The 24791-nt window shown below is 38.0% G+C and overlaps 2 protein-coding genes across 12 annotated transcripts; one reads left to right on the top strand and one right to left on the bottom strand.

Annotated features, from left to right (window-relative positions):
• The first annotated feature begins 4895 nt into the window (after positions 1-4895).
• LOC103696979 (RING-H2 finger protein ATL52) lies at positions 4896-23248 on the top strand. Of its 11 annotated transcripts, XM_088701364.1 has the most exons (5): positions 4896-6383; positions 13889-13932; positions 19308-19401; positions 19922-20107; positions 20194-23248. In XM_088701364.1, the coding sequence occupies exon 1, from the start codon at positions 5023-5025 to the stop codon at positions 6178-6180; it is 1158 nt and encodes a 385-aa protein (XP_088557490.1). In that variant the 5' UTR covers positions 4896-5022; the 3' UTR covers positions 6181-6383; positions 13889-13932; positions 19308-19401; positions 19922-20107; positions 20194-23248. The 11 variants fall into 11 exon arrangements, with proteins under 11 accessions (XP_088557490.1, XP_088557489.1, XP_088557488.1 ...); XM_088701363.1 differs by having other exon boundaries at positions 19311-19360; positions 19922-23248; XM_088701362.1 differs by having other exon boundaries at positions 19311-19401; positions 19922-23248.
• LOC120104974 (transcription factor bHLH94-like) lies at positions 22324-24503 on the bottom strand. Its single transcript, XM_039116996.3, has 3 exons — positions 23759-24503; positions 22613-23032; positions 22324-22502 (listed from the first exon to the last, which is right to left on the bottom strand). The coding sequence occupies exons 1-3, from the start codon at positions 24266-24268 to the stop codon at positions 22407-22409; spliced, it is 1026 nt and encodes a 341-aa protein (XP_038972924.1). The 5' UTR covers positions 24269-24503; the 3' UTR covers positions 22324-22406.
• Between the last annotated feature and the right edge of the window lie 288 nt (positions 24504-24791).

Genomic DNA, 24791 nt, shown 5'->3' with positions numbered 1-24791 from the left:
GATGTGTGCACTGATCAGATCGATCACCGTCCTCGTGATGATCCATTGATCAGGAGCATTTAGAAATTAATCACCAATGATACATGGCTCAAATTCTCAACTCTTGAGAATATGTATCATCATCTTATTAATTCCTTGGACGATTCATAGACACATAAACAATATGAATGAAAAGAATGCTCATTTATTAATCAATAATAATAAAGTCAAGTACAAAATTATGTCCCAGAATTAATAATGTGTTAGCCAGATTGGCTTCTAGGGCATACTTCTAACAATCACTCCATTAACCCAACAAGGGTCACATAACTTTTATCCATTGTGATTTCATTTAAGATCCATGTGGCGCTTGCTTGTAGCTACTTTCTAGGTTATTGAATGTAATGTAAACACCTATCAATTACCTAAGAATAACCAAACTACTATGACAACAATCTACTTCGTTAAATTAAGGTTTATTATAGTTAAAAGGTTATTTATATACTGATTCAAATTATGTTGTGATATTTGATATTTTAATAATTATTTTTTTTAAAAAATCAATATTTTCCATTTGATGAAAATAAAAAGTGATCATTCGATAATTTGTTATATTTTCCAAAACATTGGTTTAACGTATTTAAAACTTTTAATAAATCAACATATTTCTATATTTGTATATATTTTTTTCTTACAAACTCTTTAAAATACAGATAATTTTATTTGTGTTGCAATTTAAAAGTAGTAGAGGTATTTAATGTACAAATTTTTAGTACTCTTATATTATATAGATTATTTAATTAATTTATAATTTTTAATATTTTTAATAAAAAATGTAGTCGGATCAGTGATCGTGATTCTTTGCCAAATTAATCTAGAGTATTCTTATTTCGGATCAAATTAAACTCGGCATCAATATATACTATTAGATAGAATTTTTAATTTGTGTTAGCAACTCATGTTTTCTAAAGAATGGTTCTAACTTATCTATAAGAAAAATCAAGATAAGTTACAAACTGATACCTAGCAATTAATCACAAATGTGGGATCAAATACTATTTTCTATTTTTTTTAAAATGCTACTAAAATAATGTAGCAAATTCTATGATAAAGATGAGCTATAAATGCATACCACGACAATTTAACATGAATGTGGGGCAAAAAGTTATTTTCCAGAATTTTTTAGAAATGCTACTAAAATAATATCATGGATTCTACAGTAAAGATAAGCTACAAACTAATACTCGGTAGGTTATTATAAATGTGGAGAAAAGTGTCATTTTCTAATGTTTTTCAAAAATGAGACTAAAATAATGTTAGGGATTTTATGATTTCTTGTAGAGGCACTCATGGATATGTATGCACCTTTGTCTTAACTAGAGTTCAAGCCAGTGACTTCCATCGTAGAAACTAATAGTGTCACCATAATGGCCAAGGAGTAGGGTTGTAGGTTGCAGGATTATAACCAGAAAGGATGAGGGTTGCAGCTAATAGTGGCTAAGAAGCATACAACGGGAATAAAGGAGATAGAGGTGTTCTTGAAGTGGATGAACCAATTATGAGAAAATTAAGATATAAATTATTTTAAAGTTAAAATTATTTATATGGGTTGAGATGGTATGGATATGTACAATAAAAATGTGAGAAGGCTTAAGTAAGGTGAGGTACTTTGATTTGTATTAAAATAGTAAAATAAGAGGAGAAAATCTAAAATAATAAGGATGGGAGTTATAAGAAAGGAAATGCATAAACTTGAAATAACCATAAAACTTTAAATAGAAATACTTCGTGAATGAGAATAAACAAAGCAGCTCAGGATAGTTGAGAAAAAGGCTTGACGATTATTACAATTATATATCTCTACTATATTAAAAATGCAAGCCGTGGATTTTAAAAATATTCCTCCCAAATTCTATGTATTATCTATGCTTACCCCCCTAAAGTTTATTTTTATCCAATATTTTAAGTCATAGTCAAACCGTTAATTTTTAATGGGACCCAAGTGCTACGTCAGAATTTTTTAAAATGATTAAAATAACCTTACAACCCCCCTAAAGTTTATGTTTATTATATTTACACAATATTTTGTAAAACCTACAGTTATAACCAGTTAAATTGGCAACGTTAGTCATGTATCTATTGTAAAAAGTCAAAATTATCTCTATAGAAAAATATGGCTCCTCTTTCATTTTTCCGACTTTATGATCTCTTCAAAGTCTTCAATCTTTAATAATCTTCTTTTCTTCGAGATTGAGTAGCTAGAGTTTTTTTCTCACTTTTTCACCCTATCATGAGCGTCCCCTCTCAATGAGCGATTGATAACAAGTTTCTTTTCTAATGAACATCCAGCGACGAGCATCCTTAATTCTCGACTAGTATTCGACAATGAGCGTTCTTTCTGATCAGATTTTATTCTCGTTTTTTCACCCACTATGTCACAGAGATTGAAGGCGCCGGTGTATCATTTGCTGATTCTGAATTCTATTTGTCTAATACTATAGACATGATTCCTTAACATTATCGCCATGAATAAAGATTCTTATGTATACATATAGAATTATGATAGTTCTGATAGCCTATTATCAAAAGGATCTAAATTAGTATGTGCGTGAGAACTCTTCTTTTTGGAATGTGTATTAGTTGTGATTCCATGGCCTGACTTGGATTATGAACAGGCTGGCTCAAGCAATAAAACTCTTGATACTAGTTCCCTGCAGCAGAAAATTTTAGAGGCATCGACTTACCTGAGAGATCTAAATTGCTTTTCTCTTTACATATAGCTATTTTCTGATGATTCATTAAGATTAAGCTTTAAACCTATGGTGCCTCATGGCTCTTTCTTGGGTGGATGTTATATCACTTAAGGCTAGTTTGGTCATTTTTTAATTTTTTCTGATATTACGATTAGGTCTTATTTAAATTAATAATTTGGCTAATATTCTATTAAGTTATAGATTAAAGTATTGGATAAAAATAAACCTCAGTAGGGTAAGTGTAGATTTTTCAAACTAATGAATATAAGTATAATTTATTCCTAATCTTAGAATTTTTTTATATCTTACTGATCACTCAGAAACAATTTTGACTTTTTATATGAGGTAAACAGATTTACTAATACCGTTAAATTAACTAGGTGTAAGTGTAAATTTTACAAACTATTGTGTGTAAGTATAATAAATGTAAACTTTAAAAAAAATTTTGTAATTTATTGTATTTTTTAAACTTAAATTTACCATTTCTTTCTAAAGTATAAAAATATTCTACTATAGTTAAACTTTAGAAATCGATTATAATAGAAAATATCCCATCATAGCTAGATGATTATGGCAAGTAAAATTATTCAAATAAAAAATTGAAATAATTTCAAATTCAACTTATTTGTAGCAAGTAGAAAATTTCCAAACAAAAAATAATTTTATATAGAAAATATCCCACTGTAATTAGATAAATATGATGAGTATTAAAATATCCAAATTTTTAAATAAAGAAAATTAATATAATCATTGAATAGAAAATTTCAAATAACAAAAATTTGGAATTGCCTCAAGTTCAAGTGGATCATAATTATGTAGAATGTTGGCAAGTAGAATATTTTCAAATTAATATAGTCATACAAATTTTTAAATAAAGAAATTAATAAAGCCATAGAATAGAAAATTTTCAAATAAAGAAAATTTGGAATTGCGTCAAAGTCAAGTTAATGATAATTCTGTAGAATGTTGGCAAGTGGATTATTTTCAAATTAATAAAGTCTTAATTTATGTCGAGTAGAAAATTTAAAATAATTATTTTAAAATTTTAAACAGATAATTCTTAACTATTTTAAGTACATAGTCAAATAATTATGACAACTAGAATATGTCTGAATAAAGAAAATTTAGAAAATTTTCACATAAAAATAATATAATTAAAAAATTCCTAATAAATAAAATTTGGAATTATTTCAAATAGAAGACGGTCGTAATTGAGTAAAATATTGGTGAGTTGAATATTTCAAATAAAATTTATTAAATAATAAAAAATTGAACTTATGCCAAATTCAATTTAATCATAATTGGGTTGAATCTTGGCGAATGGAGTAATTCCAAATTACTAGTCTTATAATTATAGTTATAAGAGAACTACCAAATTAAAAAATTATGATTTTTTTATTTAAATTCATGTTAATCATAATTGAATAGTATATTAACAAGTAGAGTTTTTTTATATTAATTCCCTAGTATTTTTTTTGCCATATATATTTGTACTCAAGCAATCTCTCTCTATAAATATTAAAGGCATCCATACACATCTCAACACGACATTGTTTGTTGTATTCCACTAAGTTAGATCCGCCTAATTCAACTTCATTTGTTGCAATTTTTAAATTATTTACAAAGGTCTTTTTTCTGAAAAAAATTGCAGAACAAACGATATCAGTTGATAAATCTTAGCAGGGTCCAATTTGTCAAGAAAGTCTTTGTCACAAGTCCATCTGGTAATTGGACCGTGCCAGATTTGTCCAAAGCCAATCAAGAGGCACAGCAACGAAAGAGAAAATAGTAGAGTTGACGGAGGAGATGATGATGAGGGCATCAAGCCGCTTTGCATGAGACGTGTGCGAGTTTCCAACCTCGGAGACCACTTCAAGAGCTGCGCAGGTGGTGAATAAAATACTAGGAGTGCTTTGAGAGCTGTGCGGGTCTCGATCGAACGGTCGACGTCCATCAATCAGTCTTTCTCGATCGCAGTGTCCCCACCAATCTACTCCCACCACACTACACCGACTTCTCAGGGCACCCACGCGCATACCGCAACCTAACCACACCGGGGCCCAGCTGGATTCCAACGTGTGTGGACCAATAAACGCGTGGGTTAAGTTTCACAAAAGTGGGCGTAATTTTCCCAGAAGCAAAGGAAATGACGCCCCAACCCCACTCCGTTGACGTCCAGATTAGAAAACCGACGGCTTGCTTCCCCGCTCCCTCTCCCTCCATTCTCCGGCGGAGGCGAGAGATGAGAAAAATCCCAACTTCCGGCTCTCCGGCCTAATCCCAGTCCACGATGGCGCTCTATCGTCGGATCCTCTCCCCCGACGGCGAGGTCGTCGTCTTCTGGGCCGAGTACAACTCCTCCTGGTGCGACCCTTTGTCATCCAACACCTCCTGCAACGCCACCTACCCGCCGTCCAGCGACATCGTCCCCATAAATGTCGCCAACCGCGACCGCCACCTCCCCAACGTCGTCATCCTTGCCATCTCCGTCATCGCCGCAGTCTTCTTCCTCTCCGTCACCTGCTACGCCTGCGCCGTCTTCCGCCGCCGTCGGCGCCAGCGCCACCCCCTTCTCCCCCATGCCCCAGCCTCCGTCCCCGCCGGCGCCGCCGACGCCACTGCCTCCCCCCGGTCCGACGAGGACGGGGCCTCCGAGGACGGGGAGTGGCTGCACGCTGTGTGGTACATCCGGACCGTCGGGCTTGATGAGTCAACGATAAGGTCCATCGCCGTCGCCGAGTACAAGGTCGGCGGCGCGATCCTCGGCGCCTCCGACTGCTCGGTGTGCCTCGGGGAGTTCCAGGACGGAGAGCTCGTCCGGTTACTCCCCAAGTGCGGCCACGCTTTCCACGTCCCCTGCATCGATACCTGGCTCCGGGCCCACGTCAACTGCCCCCTTTGCCGGGCCTGCATCGTCGATCCGGCCGCCGCGCTCGTCGGCGCCGCTCCTCCTCCTCCTGCCACGGTCACTGCCGCTACTATCTCGGTCGAGGGCTCGAGTTCCTCGGCTCCTGTGGACAATCCCGACACTGGAATCCAAGCACCGGAGAGCGATCCCAGGGTGCAAGACAGGGAAGAGGAGGATCGAGGGATGGAGAGTGGAATTGGAATTTTGATTAACCAGGTGCCGGAAAGCTCTGAGATTAGGGTGCCAAGCGATTTGGAGGAAGGTGGGTTTCAGCCAGTTCGCCGGTCGGTTTCGATGGACTCGCTATTCTTGGGTACTCTTCCCATCACAATGGAGAGGGAAGAGATTTCCGGGGAGGAGGGACAAGATCCCAATTTTGGTGGAGAGCAAAGACTAAAGAACAAGGGAAAGCAGGGGAATTCTTCTAAAAGGTCTTCATTGCAGAAGGGCCATTTCGAGATAGAAAGATCTCTGTCGAGTGGCAGGTGGTTCTTCTCAAGATATGGACGGGTGGCGAGGAACTCAATTCTCCCTTGGTGATGGTGGATAAAGGCTGCTTGTTTAGTTTAATTGTAGTTATAATAATATCCCTTTGAATTGGCAGTTTCCATGAATTGGGAATATGAAGAGTGTTCTCAGCAAATTGGGAGCTGCTCGCTGCTGTTCATACAATTAGTGATAGCGAGGAAGGTTAAAAAAGTGAACTTTCCCGTGTCACGGATACTAGGCAATTCGAACTTATGGTAATACACAGAACTTTGTTCCCATGTCAATGAATGTCTTCACCTGCTGAAGTAGCTGTATACATGTTTCAGTTTTATCAATAAAAAGTAAATTGCAGCAGAAACTATTGCTTACTGCTCTGGCAATGTTTCTTTGTCTTATCCTTTATTTGTCGTATTTGTTTCAATGTATAGATTGCATATTTCTGTGTTCTTTGTTTGCCAGTTATCTTAGCTATGATTTATGATCATGGATATAATCTTGGAGAAATATGATTGCAATTTATGGTTATGGTACATTCCGCAGGTAATATAATATTCTTACAGCGATGATTTTATATGATCTGAAAATCTAATTAGCATGCTTCTATTCTTGTAGCTGCTTTCTGTCTTTGTTACTGATCACCATGTGCTATGGTAAACTCTACCTTACCTGGAAATAATTTTTTTTGTCTGTTTTTGTGTTGTTTATGTATGTTGACAGCAGATATAGTCAACTAGACATTAATTTTGGGAAGTGTCCTGCAACTTAAATCTTGAAGTAGCATATTATCTATTACTCCCTTTTGTTTACCTTCATTAGCTGGCTTCTTTATGCAACAGATTGGGCCCCTTTTTTCTTGATGGTAGTAATTAATGGCCTGAATCAGTTGAAGAAACTATCATGATTCAATTGCTTTGATTTTGCAGACCGAACATGGGCAGAGTTAAATCTTATGCTATGGTCCATCTAGGTTTAGCATTAGATACTGCCAGCAAATTATCATTTTGTTTCCGGTGAATGCTCATAGCAACATTAGGCAGCAATGGTGAAGAATGCACAACTATATTGGTGAAAGTATGAAAAATATACGAAATCATCGGATCCTCCTCATCATATATGAAATCATTATGGAGGGGATCAATATATGCCAGCTCATCTCCTCTTGAATGCATTTCAATCTGAGCCTCAGATTATAGTGGGCATATACTAGGTTATTTAGTTGTTTCTATAATAGGCAGTTCCTCTGTTTGCTGTGAGTTAGGGCGAAGGTTGTCCAATTGCACTTACAACCACTAGAGGAGACTGTTTGCGAGAGGTTTTGGATTATTAACCTTCGAGGTATTTTGATGACGGCCCAAAGTGGAACTATCGTTTAGCTACAAATTATATAAAGTAAATTTCATACCAGACACTATTTAGCATCAAATATTATATTAGTTTGTCATTGTTGAGAAATACTTGGATTATGTTTGCATGCCACAAGTTCCCTCTCACTGAAGCTGTGGGAGCCCTTCTGAAATGCTTTAATTTGTGAAACACACATGACATATGATGTCATGAATTTGCTTGAATTGACAAGAAATGATTCCGTATGCTGTTGAACTTAATTTACATCCTCCAGACATCGGGTGATTAGTAGCCAGATCATGCTCCATCTTATAAATCACAATGTGTAGCATGGTCAGAACTCAGAAGTTTCTCATCCATGTTTATTCCTGTGATATTGTACCGAAACTTTGGGTTCAAATAGTAGGCTACTAAGATATCTTGTAATTGGTTTAATTAACAAATAAATGATTGAACTTGGATTTTACTTTATAAGAATAAAAAAGTATAAGAAATATGCTTGCTTATTAAGAATAAACAAATGATTAACTGTTAGATGTAAATTTATGCCCATTTGGTAACCTCACCTCTGCCCAGCGATCTCAAAATACTTATTGACATGTATTGGATCTTTGTGCCTGATCTCGGCTTTAGCAATCCTCATCACGTAGCATAGGAAACCCTTTTAAGGGTCTCACTATCCCTTACCTTGAGCATTCAATTTAATAGTGCAATTTACTCAACTATTTTCTTAACCTGCTTTCAGATTTGCTGGCTTCTCACCAAGCCCTCCACATGACTGCCTTCAATGCTACTATAGGCATATGTGCTCTCTTGCCACTCGGCACTCATGAACATCTAATACAAATCTGTGTTCTTTTTAATAAGGTTATCAAGTGCAATAATGCATAGCAAAGCAAGCGATTGTTGGTCTTAATATCTCACCCCCGGTTGCTTCCTCATCAATTGCAGAATCCATGAGTGGTTTTATGTGAATTTTGTAATGAACTGGGCTGTCTTCGCAACTTGCTTCGCCCTATAGATCTTGCAATGTCCATTAGAATCAGGTGTATGCAGTGGGTAGCACATAGGATCTAGAATATGTGGCTTCTTGATCAATAGAATGTCCTTGATGGCCTTGTATTGTAGTTCATTTTTCGTAACCGCCTGCATGACCTGCTGCTTCCATTATATGATCAATTACTTAGTCCATCAGGCGCAGGTTGTAATAGCGATCTTTGCATCTTTTCTGAAGTATCAATTGACTCATAAGAAAATATCTTATCACAACATGTCAAAAAATTAATGATGCTTTGCCTATTGAGCCTGGTCTAACCATCATACATCAGAGTCACAGCATAGATATCCCACTCACTCTGGTAGGAGGCTATCCATCTTTCTAGCCCTTGATTACTATCGAGCAACTTCCCATATATGTCCTTCGACCCAGGAGAATCAACACCCTAACCTTTTCTCTAAATAGTATTGATAGCAGAATGATAATACGTATTATCTTTGGCATTCGCAGAGATGTGGCTGAAGTGAAACCAAAAGTAATAGCTTTCCCTATATCCTTTTTTTTGTCCTTTACAAGCATAGTATTAATGCTTTGCTACTTAGAATCTCTGTTAGGAAAGATATGTGTATCTACGTCATGAATGGTAGTCCCTTCTAGTATATCCTTCATCTTCTTTCCTTTTTTGTTGCCGAAGGCCTCAAATATAGATGCAATTCTGCTGCCACCTTTTTCTACTATTTCTTTGACAGGCTTGATCCTTCTATAGCTTGGATATGCCTTAGGGAACCTGGAACTAAAACATGACTCAAACGTTGAGGGCCCAAATTGAGCCCTATGCCTAGCAATCTCCTTCCTTTGCCCTAATCATTTAAGTTCTTCTGTATAGAAGTCTGAATCTGCACCTCCTCCATGCCATCTGGATCCAATGCCTCATAGTATTTCGGATTCCTAGAGTGGTATGAAGATGGCTTAGCTCCCTGACATTCAATCTTTGCTCTTTTTTCAGCACTCCTTTACTTGCTCTCCTTAAAATTAGCAAAGTTGTTTTTGAACATCTGGTGGATCTCTTGTGGACATTTACTACGAGCAGCCACAATGTGGTAACCACTGGTCAAATGTTGTTTCAATCTCATTACCTCTCCCTTCCTCCACACCATGTAGCCCCACTTGCACTTTTAGTTGTATCGACTTGAAATTAATGCCATGTGCTCCCAACTTATGTCATGTTCTATTACTCCATCTTTCCTAGATCCATTTTTGCAAGTTTGATTGATGAATGTATATTTTATATTTTAATTAAAATATAATTATTTAAATAATTATTTAAAATTTAAATATTTAATATTGTAATATAAAAGATACCAAATTACTTTAGAAAATACTCCTCTTATCTATAATCATTCTAATTTTTCATAATTTTTATATTTTTAAAATATTTTTAGTTAAACATTGATATTTAGATCTTACTATGTATGTTACATATATTTTTTTAGCCTATGGGTAAGCACTAATCACTACTTATTTTTAAATTTATTTAAATTTGGGCTTAGGTTTGCGTAGCCATGATCATACCCAAATTTAAAATAAATTGTTAGCAAATTGAGAAAGCAAGTAGCATGTAAGCCTTCCAAATTAGTACTTATTATATAGAAATTTTTGATTATTATTATTATTATTATTATTTTAATTGTAAAATATTTTTTAATGTAAAAATATAAAAAAATATGATGAACAAATATTATGATTTTTTTGTCATTTTGTAGATCATCGTTAGATCTACAACATATCTTGAGATCATCCCAAAATATCTTCTCATTTTTTCTAATTTTTGCCCTTTTAAGGCTTCAAAAACAAAACAAATGACAGAGAGAAGGAAGTGGGAGTTTACCCGTTACGAGTTGGATTTCATATGAAATTTTGCAAATATTGACCCTTCTTCAATTTTTATTTTTGGTTGAAAATAAAAAAATATAGTTTTAGAAGGACTGAGAGTGAACGAGAGGCCTTCTCAGTGCCTCCCCTCAATTATTATGAGTGGGATAAGCCCTAAACTAGCCGAACCACATTGAAGGTTTAGTTCGGTTTAGGACGATTTGGGGCATGTCCTGCCCTGAGAGGCTGTCACGTCCCGCTTCCAATTGGGACAATTTGATACACCCTGAACCAGGCGGTTTGAGGTAGGGTGGCGAATTCTGCTCTAGCCTATGTTCTAGGCAAAGACAACCAGCAGCAAATAAGTGCAACCTTCCAATGTCTGAAGTCAGTTGGTCTTCCATGCCACCTCCAAGTTATTATCCTGGAAATACTAAAACCATATGTAGAAAACTAGAATCTGGTTGCAGAGATTTTAGAGGCATAGGGAAGCTTTTGCTGAGAGAAAATAATATCCATTGAAACTGGGCATTGGGAGATGATTTATAAAATCACTATATATTCCTCTTTTTTTCTTTCTTTTTTTTTGAACATAGTAGTTTGGTGCTAGCAAATAGTTCAGGATATAGGTCCATAAGATTAATATTTCTGGGCTCATCAAGACCGTAAAATGGAATGTGGGATACTTTTCATAGTTTCTTTAAAATGTAATGCAGTATATACGTTTTTTAAAGTTCCATATGTTAATATTTTGTTTGTTTGGCATTGGCATGGTGCATGTAATGTTGTGCCAAGCCAATGCGCACTTCATTCCTTACTATACAGATATACATTCACTAGCTAAGAGCTGTAGGATATGGGGCCATGTTTAACTTTCCATTAAGAGCTGTAGGATTTAGGGATTTGAGCAAGTCTCATTTAATAGGATGCTGGTCTATTTTGTAATCACTATGTGAACTCCATTAATTTTTTTTGATATCTTAGTACATGTATGGCTGTAATAAGGAGTTTGATTTTGTATTGCATGCCCACAGCTTTTGATGGGGGATCATAAAAGAGGGAGTTGTGGTGGTGTATTTAGGGTATGAAGCATAGCTGGCGGAACCGTCTCGAACTATCCGGTTCGGGGCGTCTCAAGCCGTATCGGCGGCTTACCGGGATGGTTTCGACAAAGAATCCGAAATGCCGCATTGGAGGAGAAGGATAAGGAGAAAGAAAGAGAAGAAAAGAGAGAGCGGGGGAGAGAGAGAAAGGGAGGGAGGCCGGCAGAGGTCCAACGGAGGTTGGCAGAGGTACGATGGAGGTTGGTAGAGGGCTGACGGAGGCCGGTGCTGATGCGGGTGGTGGAGGCACGGCCGAACCCCACTTTCATTCAAAATAGGGGTCCGATTGTAAAATTTTTTGCGATTTTTAAGTAAGTCGGCCACCCGCACCAGCTCCAGCCTCCCTCCCTCTCTTTGACATCTCTCTCTCTTTTCCTCTCTCGCTCTCCCTCTCCTCCATCTCTTCCACTGTGTCGGCACGGGCCCGACACGGCCCGACGCTAGCTTATACCGACTTGTCCCACCGGACAACCGATACAATGTCCGGTACCGGTTTCGCCGACCTTGGTATGAAATATCAAGAAAAGCCCAAGAATACATTGGAAGAACATTATAGTGACATAAAATTGATACTTAAAGGAATATATGGCAAAAGAAAGAGCTAGAGAACCAACCTAACTAGACAATTTTGCACCTTGCTTGGATACATAGGTCTAGAGAGAAGAGGAAAGGAAATGAGAGAAGAGAAGATGATGGAAGAGAAGATTGACTCCAAACACGAGCGAAAAAAAGATAAGAGAAAGGGCATTTCTCTTCTCTCCAACTATATGCACTATTGGAGAGGTCGAAAAAGGGAGTTCAGAAAGAATCAGTTTCTCTCTATTTCTCCTCCTCTCTCCTCACTTGACTATTCAAACAAGGGATGTTAACTCTCTCTCTCTCCCCTCCTCTTGATTACAAATGAGGGATCCGGACATTTTGTCCTTTCTTTGTCTTCTCTTCCATTTAAATCTCACAATCCAAATTCCAAACAGTGTAAATTGCAATATACATAAGCATGTGTACTTACATACATGCATAAAATATGTATACATGCATACAGATATGTATGTGTCTGTATGTGTTCATTTTGAAGTGTTTATACAAACAAAATCTTAAAATGTCATTAAGGGGAAAAAACCTAAAGAGCAAAGCACATAATTCCTTGTTCCTTGGAAAGCCACATCATCTTTGTTATTAGTATTTTTGTTACTTTAGTAAACTAAGTCATACCATCATGAGAGGCCAGTGAGGTCTCAATTCTTGGAAGGAAATTACCCATAGCCAATTTCCTACAGCCTCTCTCGATCCATAACGGCGACACCATCAATTATGCCGGACACTTATTCCCTATTCATGTGTCCCTTTTGGAATTTAATTCAAGTCTGACTCTACTTTGAGCTGGAATAAGTGAACTTATTACAAAAATTCCAATTCAGTATAGGTGTAAACTTATGATCTGATCAGACTTTACATGATAAATTTTGTCTGGCAGAACCTCTCACCATAGGAAACAAGTAGGGCTCCGGAACTCCGCCATAGCATTCCCTGAGCCAGTTATTTTGATGCCTGGAATGATATGAAACACCACATGAGGGAATTAGCAAGCTGTAAATTTTTAAATGCAATCAAAGGCTTGATATGTTGAATCACTTGCCTGAACCTGATCCAAACCTGTCGGAAGTGGTCCATTTGATCCTCAATGGTCCATGACTCCATGTGATCATCTCTGATCAGTATACATTCCTGAGATGTTTGCACAGCATGATGCTTAATCACGGTCTTTGGCCTCATTATATCAGTTGAAAGGTCATGCAAACATCTACTGATCTCTGCCTTTTGTTTGTTGTGTTACTTTTTATGATGGTGATATTTTCCTTTGTTTTCATCTGAATGAACATAGGTTATCTTGGGTGCATAACAAAGTTTACTATTTTGATCATGTCTTACTTTTTCTGCAAAATAGATCGTAAGTACTATAAAGTTGGCTTGATTTGGCAGGATGCATCTGACTATTTCCATCAAACAGATTACTTATTCTTGAAGTGTGTTTCAAGCCATGTTTGAATGTTAAACATGTTAAATGCAATTTAATGACTTTTAACTCAATTTGTTGACAATTTTAGTTGTATATTCATGTAATAATGATAAATGTTATAGTAACATTGTGAAAATATTTGCCAATCTATTTGGACCTGTATCATCAACCTCTACAGGACATGTTCTCTTCGTTTTCAATATTGCATACTTTTCATTTATGAAATTTAAAAGCTTTGAGGGTAAAATGCTTTTTTGTTTCTTTCATTTGATAATATTCCTTCTCTCCTCTAAACGGGACTATCAATACATAGTTTTCATGTACTGTAAGGTTCTTGTTAGAAGATTTCATTAATCATCAGATTGACAGTAATATCTAATATTTATATTTCAAAGGTTTACTATATTGTGCAAATTTTTCTAGCAGGCTTAATGCAGTGGGAAAGCTCTTGAATGATCTTTTGACAACTGGTTAGTTTTGTTCCATAGTTGTGTATTTGTGGTTTTCATTCTCATTTATCATTAGTTTATGATTCATCAACAATATCTATACTGAAAACAACTCTCTTTTGCCTGCCAAGTTTGACTTGGTTGGACTTGCTTGATACTGTATTGCTTGTCTTATAAAGTGATCACTTATTAGAACTTCAAGCTTTTCGTTTTTATGGTGTTGGTGAATTAGACTTGTGCTTCTCCTTTTTTTGGACTAAGTATGTGTATTTGCTTTGTTTTTTTGGGGAGAGGGGGGGGGGGGTGCCTATATTTTCCGTCTTCGTTGTGGGTTTTCCATTTCCCCTCACTCCAATTTTCTCCCTTCTGAAGCATCTATCTCATTTCCACCTTGTTTCAGTTTTACATTCATTTTTTCCATGTGAAAGTCAAGTGAACAGAAACTTCTTTCTTTATGCTACTTCCTCTAGTCATTCTTTAAAATTTTAGCAAGGAGATGCATACTTGATATACTGTTTAGCCACGTTGCACAACCACTTAGATTCATACTTGGATATAGTACTCAAAATTGCAGAGTTTAGTCCAGGTCATTCATGGTATTAACACAGCCAAAATAAGGTTCGCACAATATTCTGTGTTTAGGTAGGAAATTAGTTCATGACTTCATGGGGAGGCCAGACATTCTAATAGCATGGGACTGCGTATTGGTTATAATTAGCTGGTGTTTAAGGAACAGAAGATGCAATTTTTTAACTTCAAAGCTTTATCTCCAAGTTTAGTACAGAGCAGAATCATGTTTTTATTCAAGGATTGGACTTATACGGCTTCCAGCAAGTACTTGAAATCTACTGTTGCCCTCACAACTCTCCTTGCCAATGTTTAAACTCTCTCCCTTTCTTTTGTCATCAGACCTTTTCTCTCTTCCACCACTTCTCTCTTGTTTTATAACTCCTTTACCATCTTCACCCGTTCTCTGTAACTCCCGTACCTGCTCACTGTTCTCATCAAGATATGCCATACTATACCGAAACGAGTGGTTTGGGGCAAACTGTATCATACTGTTTCGGTGCTGGTATGCGGTACAGGAGCGTACCGACATTTGGTATGTTGAACTGGCCCCCATAACGAATGTACCGACACAATAAAAAGGTGGCGCTGGTATGGGGCCCGGCACCGAGATGGCATACCTTGGTTCCCATATTATGGATGCATTTAATTTAATGAATTGGGTTAGGCATCTCTATCTCTTCCTAAAAAAAAGCTGGTCAAAGAATGTGGCATGAATCAAACCTGCTATAGGAAAAATGAGGTTAAGAGATGTACTATAGCAACCAAGGTACGAGAGAGAGAATTAGAGTAGTGCCATTATTTTGTGTATGCTCTATACACGAACTAAAAAAGGATGTGACAACTAAAAATTCTAATAAGTGTATCAACTTTAAAAATGAAGGTAGTAAATTTGATGAAGCAAGCTGTCAAAAGCCTCAAGTAGGTCTTTAAAATATTTAAAGCAAAATACAATGTTTCAAACTGTATGAGTAGTTCAGATAAAGATGGGTTGATGGTTAATTGCTTGATGAACAGCTGAAAAAACTTGTATCATCTCCTAGGGTGTATGTAGATGTATCATAGAATAATTGTATTTTTGTTTTGTATGTTTTTCAAAAAACAAGTTATGATTTCTTAACTAGGTCTTCCAATATGATTACAATATCTCAAGTTTATGATTTTTCCACTCCTATCAAGGTTCATCGAATATGCAACAGAGAGGGTATTGGCTGGCGATTGGTTTGGCACAGTACAAGTTTGTACCGTGCAATTCTAGGATGTACCAACATGGGGAGAGTCAGAGAGGGAGAGGGAGAGGGAGAGAGAGAGAGGAAAAGAGAGGGAGGGAGGGAGAGCGAGAGGGAGAGGGAGAGGGAGGAATAGAGAGGGAGGAATAGAGAGGGAGGCTAAGAGGGAGGGCTCGAAAGCCCTTGGGTTGCCCTTGTTTCGTTTTAAAACAGAGGATCCTTATTTTTTTTTGCCGATTATGAAAAAACTATGCTAGTAACTGACTGAACCGGTTTGGTACGCTCCGAACCAGCTAGTTCGGCATGGTTCAGTAGACTTTGATTCCTATCATCTTACAATTTTTCATTTTTGAAGTTTCTCCTTTTAATAACCAAGCAATTCCTATATAAGCTCAATTCTTAAATTTTTAAGATTCTTAATTTAGGGAAGAGGATGGAATCATTATTCTGAAATTCTAAAATTCAGAAACCTACATGTGCTACCTTAGTGGAAGAGAGGAAGGTCCAAACATAATCTACATATATTTCCTTGGACTGGTGCTGCAGAATAGCCAAAGCAATATTTTGCAGAAACTATTCACTATAGAAAAGCATGCTCGTAACACCATAAGACACTACAGAGAATTTTGGAATCTTCCTGCATATTCACACTCATAGAATTGAAAGTATAAATTGAAATAGCACTATAACATGTCCATGCTATGTGCATCTACCATAACCACAAAATTCAAGGCTTGTTCCTACTATTTGAGCTCAAGGTCGGTGAAATCGGTAACGGGCACCATATCGGTTGCCCGGCGGGACGAGTTGGTACGGGCCTGCGTCGTGCTATTTCGGACCTGTACCGAAACAGTAGAAGAGGCAGGGGAGAGGAAGAATGAGAGAGAAAAAGAGAGGGAAGGGGGAGGCTGACGGAGGGCTGGAGAGCCGCCGCAAGGAGGAGGAGGCCAGAGAGCCGCCGCGTGGAGGAGCAGAGGCCGGAGAGCCGCCGCGCAGAGGAGTCGAAGGCCGGAGAGCCGCCAGAAAGCCACAGAAGAAGGGCTCCCTCCAGTTCCTATTTCATTTGAAATAGAAAATAAAAAAAATAAGTGAAGTCGGCAATGGGTTTGCTGACTTTCACTTAAAATCTCCAAAAATAAAAGGGGCCCCTCCGGCCCCTATTTCGATCGAAACAGGGGACCAAAGCAAGCCCCTCCTCCGTGGTTCCCTCCTTCGCACAACGCCTCCCCGGACTCCCCCGGCTGGCGGAGGCCGGCCTCGACCTTCTTCTCTCTTTCTTCCTCTCCCTCTCTCTCCCGCCCTCGCTCTCTCTTTTTCTATTTTTTCTGTCTTCTCTTCCTCCGATGCCGGTCTCGTTTTTGTCACTGGAACCGTCCCGGTCCGCAGCCTGTACGGCTTGGGACGACCTGAACCGGGCAATTCGGGACAATTCCGCCGACCTTGATTTGAGCGTTTATTGTCAACTTTATGAATCCTTATTCACCAAGCCTCCCTTTTTTATTTGTTGCCCTTCATCCTATGTGTATTATCTCCACCCTAAACATATACACATGAATATACATACATATTATATATATATGTATGTATGTATAGGTATGTATGCATGCATCTATGTATAATGACTATTCTATTGCTAATTGTACACAAGGAAATTTAATTACTATAATAGAATTTTAAGAAACCATATTTGATTCAAATACAAGAGCGTTCATTAAGAACTAGATTGCAATTTTTGATTCAAAATATGGTTTTCCAGTTAAACAAGTAGAAATGTTTCTGACGTAAATATAGATAAATTTACAGATAACATGGTGTCTGAGGGTATATGCATGGATTTATGAAAATTTTCAACATTAGACTTGGTTGAACAGTGAGTTTATGAAAAATTGTACTAAAGCATTTTCAAGGCTGTATGAAATTCTAGCAAACTCAACTCCTTCCATTTATAGTTTCACACTCTGCTTCATTATCAATCGTCATGGATGGCATTAGACACTAACTAAACAATTTTATCAGGAAAAATAGAAAATTACTCATCTTTTGTACTGGATTCTGGAATGCAGAACTCATTGAATTCCTGGGAGAAATATAGCATAACATGTCTGGTTTTAGAACAACTGACCTTAATGCTCATACAAACTGGGAGTAAGGTGTCTTGATTATCTTGTGTTGTGTTACCAGCTTTTTAAAGATGTTTTCTGCCATTTGTCACCAAGTTGTTAAGTTCCCGTAAAAGTGACTCATTTAGATCCTAACCTGGCATGAGGAAATATTTAACCTACCTTGCGAGTTGAAAAGGTAATTTTTAGTCAACAGTTTTTACTTTCACGAGCATTTCCTAGTTATTTTTAGTTCTATCTAGCTGATCTATCCTAGAATACCTACTCCGAGGGATAAAAAGGGGAACCATGTAGCTATCCTAGATTTATAGGGTAATGCTAGTTGTTCCTAATTTATTTATTTCATGGGTTGATGGCAGTGCATTCTGGTTTTCTCTTAGAATTTTCTTGGGACATTGTCTTCAACCACTCCTAGATATTGTTTTATGCAACTTCAGCATGCGCTTCATCTCTACTACTTGACAAGTAAAGCAGATTAGTTGCGTGGGAAAGTAACATGCTAAGCATATTTAAAATGCCAAACTTAGAGTGAAAATCTTATAGAATCATCCAAGCAAAGAGTGATGCTAAGGGCTCATCCTGGGGAAGAACATGAGGGCATGAGTGTTCTTGAAGCCAGTAATTGGCCAACAAAGCTTCCATGATGACTACTATAATGGACCATCATACTCGTTATCTAACTTGTGGGTGTATGCTGACATATGCTCGATAGCGGCTGATCTCCAATGAATCTTGACTTTCTGATGGCGTCATGCACTGAACTTTCCTTCTTCAAGCAATTTACTTGATTTAGAAGGGAGAACACATGAGGCCATGAACTTATATTACTCTGTCCCTTTTGTATTGTTAGAGGGGATTATAACTCGGCATCAAATGTATATGTCCATAGGCTGTTGAAGGTGCTTTTTCCACACATATCTTACATATGATTTTGCTGATTGATGTCCTCATTTGCTAAGCTAATTGCTTCCCAATGGTGTATTGTGGCCCCAACATCTATTATTGAATCTATTCACCAAGGCAACCTGCACATAGCTTCTTGAAACAAACATATAAACAAATAGGTCTCTCTGAGGTGTGTTCTTAAGCTGCCAGGCTAGAGTTTGAATTGCAATTCTTGGGATTTTGTTGTTTTTGACCATATATAATTTTCCAACAAAAAAAATGTAGTTTCTATAATCCAAAAAGAACCTGAGAGTTCTTTTACTGATATTACATTAGCAGAAATGTTCGATTGTCAAAAAAGCTGAGTTCAAAAGAATTGCAATGTGAGGGTGCAAATATTATTGGTCCTACTCCCTGTAACATTTTGATTCCAATGGTGAAACACTGTTAAACCACTAGAGTTTATTGCGTATTTTTGAAAACTATGCAAAATCATATGTCATCATTTAATGTAGTACACTATAACATCTCCTACCTTTCACAATTATTATGTTTGTTTTTGAAATCTGTGTTGATGGTTTTTCATTTGTCACAGAAGACCATGCTCTACAGACAGATTTGGACTATTGCTTTCGGTTATTTAACTAGGTCTGACTGAAATCCTTCCATTCTGTTAAGAGCAATCAATTGTAAGATTCAAACTCACATGTCTTAGTATCATGCACTTCCATATTTTGTTTAGCATGATAATATTTCTTCCTTCAGTATCTCTCCCGATGGAAGAATGGACAAGTACAATGACACTGCTTTGAAATAATATATTCTTGTCTGCATATTTTGTTCCACTAAGCCAAGAATCTAACCAATTTAATTGGCAGAATTTTCTCCAACTTCATTTTTAGGATAACCATCATTCAAATGTCAATTATTTACAACTGACCATCATGATAAAAATGTATTTTGGATGTGATAAATAGCTCAAGTGAGTGCAAGCTTTTAAATTCCATTTGCTAACTGACAAGATTGACAGTTTGAAACATTATGTGCTTTCTTCTTTATTTTTTTCTAAATTCTGAAATAGTTTTATGTGCAAACATGATTTCTTGTCCTTGGCTTTCTATTCTTCTAGCTTCTTTACCTTTTAATTAGCAAATCCTTCATGTAAACATTACTGATTCAATGCATTCTGCTCCTTTGAAACTTCCACAGAGAGAGAAAAATGCACTCAAGCTCATTTTTTAGGCAACATATTTGGAGGCTGGCTAGGCAAGCGCATCATTTGCTATCTAAATCCAGCTATACCAGAGTTCCTTTGGCTGGGAGAAAAAGAAGTTTCATCAGATTGAGAATACCCAAAACAAGTGCAGCCAAACATCTCCAGAGAATAATCATGAGGTACAGGGACATCATTAATTTTCTTTCAGACCTCTTAGTTATAATATTCTATCATTCTGATCCTGAAGGTCCATTTGATGTATCAGTTCTTGGCATCTTTCTCCAATGTAATGTCTGGATCACTTTTATCTAGATTCTTTTCAAATTGCAGTGGGGCAGTTTTGAGTGTCAGGACGCTTGATTGTATTTAGATACTTGAGAATTCTTTACAACCACTTGAAATCTTCCATGACTTCAAAAGCTATTATAAAACATTTATCCAAGATAACTACATTTTGAGCTTGTTATAAAATATCAAATGATTACTTCGCATGCGCTCTCTCTCTCTCAATTTATAGGATAAGGTATAACCATGTTACCCTACCGTCTTTGCTATTAACCCTACTAATCACCTGTTTCATTGCCGGTACTTCAATACTCCTGGTGACTTCTAGGATATTTTGAAAGCGATGTAATGATTTTCCTGCTCTAACCATTTTCATATGTCATGTTTTCTAGCGCTCTGTCAGGGTGCAGAAAGAGAAAGGAAATAATTGAGGGTGTAAATGTGGACCCAATCTAACAATCATCTTCAGTATGCACATAGTACTAATCTTCATTTTTTACATTTTACATTCCCTTTACTTCCCAGTTAAAAACATAAAAAAGCTTTAGTTGTCTAGGCTGTCCCTGTCTCTTAGAGATCAAAAACAATCTCTCCCTGATTTCATGTGCTTACACTGCATTCATAAAAAGATTTTATTAGCTTAAACTATCAAAACAGTGAGAAAGGCCTCTTTCTGCTATTGGGTCATCCACTTATGTCTAAAGGACTTTTATCCATGATATGCCGTACCGGTCCAAATCAGGTAATACGGGCATGCCGTACCATACAAGTTTGGTACCAGTATCCTATACAGATGGTGTTCCGATATTCAGTATGTCAAAAAAATTTCATACCATACCGTATTGATACTATGCTTGGGATCCGGTACGGAGACAGATAATCTTACCTCCATGAACTTCTCACCAATTTTTTTTCTCAAAAAGAACTCCGTGCCTATTTAGCCGAGATTTATTGGAGGATGAGAACTGGCTTTAGAGAACCCTTGGAACTTGATTGCCCATTCTTTTATTAGTAAATCTGGCCTGTTTGTCTGAGGGTCAGAGATTCTCAGAAGTTCCGAGCAAGCTTCCTTTATACGCACTCTAATTCAGCTTCTCAAAAACAATATTGCATCACATTTCATTACTGGGCAAATCTGTCTGCTTAGGCATATGTGTGCATATGCTTGTGCATGCGCATACAAGCGAGCTAGTTGTTCAGAGGACTTGCATGCTTCTGTAACTGCACTTACGCTTCTCTTTTGGTCCATCACTGTGACGTACATCAATTAGGGAAGACCGAAAAAATAAGATACTGAATCAATGAATGAAATCATCATCTGAAACATGTGGATCTTTGTAAGAGGGACCATTTGCCCATTATACTTAGATCATCTACAACCATCAGAAGGACTATGACTCACAAGAACAGTACGGACCTTTGGTCGTTTTCTTGCTATTTAGTTTTCCTTCCTATGCATTACTTAGACTGCAAACATCTCCTTGCAGTATTCTTCCTGTCTTTACGAAACCACATGATAGAAGTTGTCCCCAGGCATTTCACCTTTTAATCATTCAGCTTAAGACTTGGAGAAAGACCCTCTTCACAGGATCTCCTGACCAACGAAATGACATGGGAAATTGTACTGCACTCTAAAGCCTTTTCCTTTAGTCGGTATTATATTTTTGTCCTTCTTTTCCCTTTATTTTAGTTGGTCTCACCCTTTTTGAGCCCACATCTATACCCATTGGATCCCTCATGACAAAGCTCTACCTCTCACTGTCAATTCCCATCATCACAACTCAAAAGCTCAGCTCCTTTACAACTTTAATGACAACTATTCTCTTCCCTCAATTAGGTGGCTTTCATTTGAAAAGGAAATAAAGATCCATCCTCATGATATACCCACCTCATTTCTCCTGCACCTTTGCTCAGATCTGTCAATGAGCTCTTTCATCAGATATGAAATTAATTGATGGAAAGGGTTTTTTTTTTTTTTTTGGCTTGAATTAATCCGCTGCATAAGCGCTAGTTTTTAAAAGATTTCATAGGGTACTGAGCATATCTCTTCTATTGAATATAGCTCTACTCTTTGAAGGGCTAGATACTACTGGCAATCAAACCATTGGCATTTAAGCAGCAAACAAGATTCTAAATAATATATCAGAACACAAGAGACTGCAACAATATGGCATGGTTAGGATTACAAGCAAACTAATTAAGACCAAAGTCCTCCTGAATCTTCCCAACCATTTGATAGACTGCAGTTGCAATCTCGTCCACCGATGTGTATTGGCAGTCATCTTCTACCTGCACCAATCAGATAACACCCAATAGAAGAGTATACAATCAATTAAATGGCAATTCATGGGATCAAATACCAAATAATTGACATCTAAACAATTGTGAGCTAACAATACCTTGAGACTAAATGAGAAGAGAACCATTTGATCCATGGTGGTCACATTGAGGTGGAGTGTTGTGAGCTGCAGATTCTGCAAGCCCACCACTAACTTGAGCAGCTGCTTGGGTCGCCGCCTCGAGAGGACCTTGAGATTGGCATGGCTCTCCACCATGGTTACCTCGATGTCAGCTACGGCTGATTGGTTCTCAGCCATCACCTTGCTAGTATTGTTGGTGGCGGTGGCAGCAGCAGTGGTTGCAGTGCTATTTGTGCTGCAAGAAGAGCATGATGAGTACTGTGGAAAGGTGAAGAAATCAGCAAATGGGGCTGTGTCGGATCTTTGTTTGAGTCGCTTCTGAGCCTCGAGAGATTGGAGAAGTTGCTCGAGCTCTTTGACATAATTTATCGCTCCACCAATTATTGATGCTTGATCACCCTATCCATAAAGAAATCAATTTCAGAACTTCTGACCGGGGGAGATTCACTAGAATTAATTACAAGAAACCATCTTTAGAGATCAAATATGAGTGCTTGATTAATTATTGATATAGTTGATTCTAAGGCCTACAGCTTTCAAATTTCAAACATGTGAAACAAGAAGGTGCATCTTTTCATGCTTTGGTGGAGATTGACAAGAGATGATCGGAAGAAACCATCACTGGAGATGAAGTAATCAAACTCCTTTTTTTTTATTTTTTTATTTTTTATTTTTTGAGAGAGAGAGAGCGCTTAACTCGTTAATGATCGATTTTAGGCCTAGAATATACAAACATGTAAAACAAGAAAGTGCATCTTTTCATGCATTGCTGCATGAGATTTTAGATTCCTTGCTGATGTAAAAACTAAAGGAGACAGGTCCTTCGCCAGCCTTTCTTGCAGAACTGCCACCATGGCTCCAAAAACTTTGACCCAAACGCAAGACATTTGATTGAGGAAAATACCACCACACACACAAATGCAAAGCTAAGGAAAAATGAAGGTCTGACCAAAAAAAAGATTTATCCTACTTAAATTGCCAAGAGAAAGAAGAAAAAATGGTGAGGTGCAACTGGAGAAGAAATAATAATTCATTGTTCCAGGATTTCAGATCCATGGATACCAAAAAGGAGGGGAGGGAGGGAGCGAGGGAGGGAGAGGGGGAGAGAGAGAGAGAGAGAGAGACCCTTTGCACATAGGAGGGAGGCATGAGGGACCGGAGCACGGCGAGGTACTCGTTCATCTGCTTTCGCCGGTTGCGCTCCACCGCAATGTGGCTCATCCTCTGGTACTCGACCTCCTCCTTGTTCTTGGAACTCTTGGTGCGCCGCCTCTTCCTTCGGCCACCCACCGCCGCCTCCTGGCCCCTGACGAAGCCCTCATCCTTGGCACCTGTCTCCGATAGTGGTGAGGAATTCACATCCCATTCCTCAAGGTTTTGCACCAAGGAGGAGCAAAAGGAGTCCCAGTTCCCATGCACTCCATCAACCCTCCCCCTCCCTTGGTCTTGCCTCACCCCACAACCACCACCACCACCACCACCACCACCTCCACCACCCATCTCACATTCTAGCACTACCCCTTTCTCCTCCACTCCACCAAAACCGTAGTTCCATGCTCCTCCTTCCACGGTGCAGATCTCCTTCAAGGTGCAACCAAAGAGGTCTTGTGGGAAAACCACAGCATCTAGCGCCATCTTTCTCTAACTCTGGAGGGCAAATCTATGGACACCCACCCCAAGGAAAGCTCGCATAGACTCAAACACATACAGCCCCAACTCACCTTTCGTCTATGGGGAGATGAAGAAGAAATGGGATTTTAAAGGCATGAGACAAAACAAAAACAACACACAAGGCTGCCACGTGAGGGCAAGAGAGTGAGGGAAAGCAGCATGTAGCATGTAACATGGTGGTGAGTTGGAGCAGTGGTGTGTTTTATTTGCACTAGGAGAGTGTAGGGCGACGATAAATTACGAATAAATATATTATATATACAAGGGGTTATAGGAAAAGGGGTGCCTTTTTGTTACCATTTGGCTATAATTTGGTCGGTTGCTAAGGTCCAATGCATAGAGCAAAGGGTGGTAAAAAGGCTTGTGGAAAGGACTGACAAGAAAAGGAGGTCTTCATCAAAAAAACAAGACAAGAAAAGGAGGTGGATAGGGGGGCATGCGTTAGTGCTGTGACTGAAGTAAAATGGACATGTGACCACCATTCCAG

The sequence above is a fragment of the Phoenix dactylifera genome, chromosome 7, assembly GCF_051530095.1.
Source record: "Phoenix dactylifera cultivar Ajwa chromosome 7, Ajwa_hap1_PhDact_Kaust_v1.1, whole genome shotgun sequence".
NCBI classification, from domain to species: Eukaryota; Viridiplantae; Streptophyta; class Magnoliopsida; order Arecales; family Arecaceae; genus Phoenix; species Phoenix dactylifera.
This window is presented reverse-complemented; position numbering and strand designations above follow the sequence as displayed.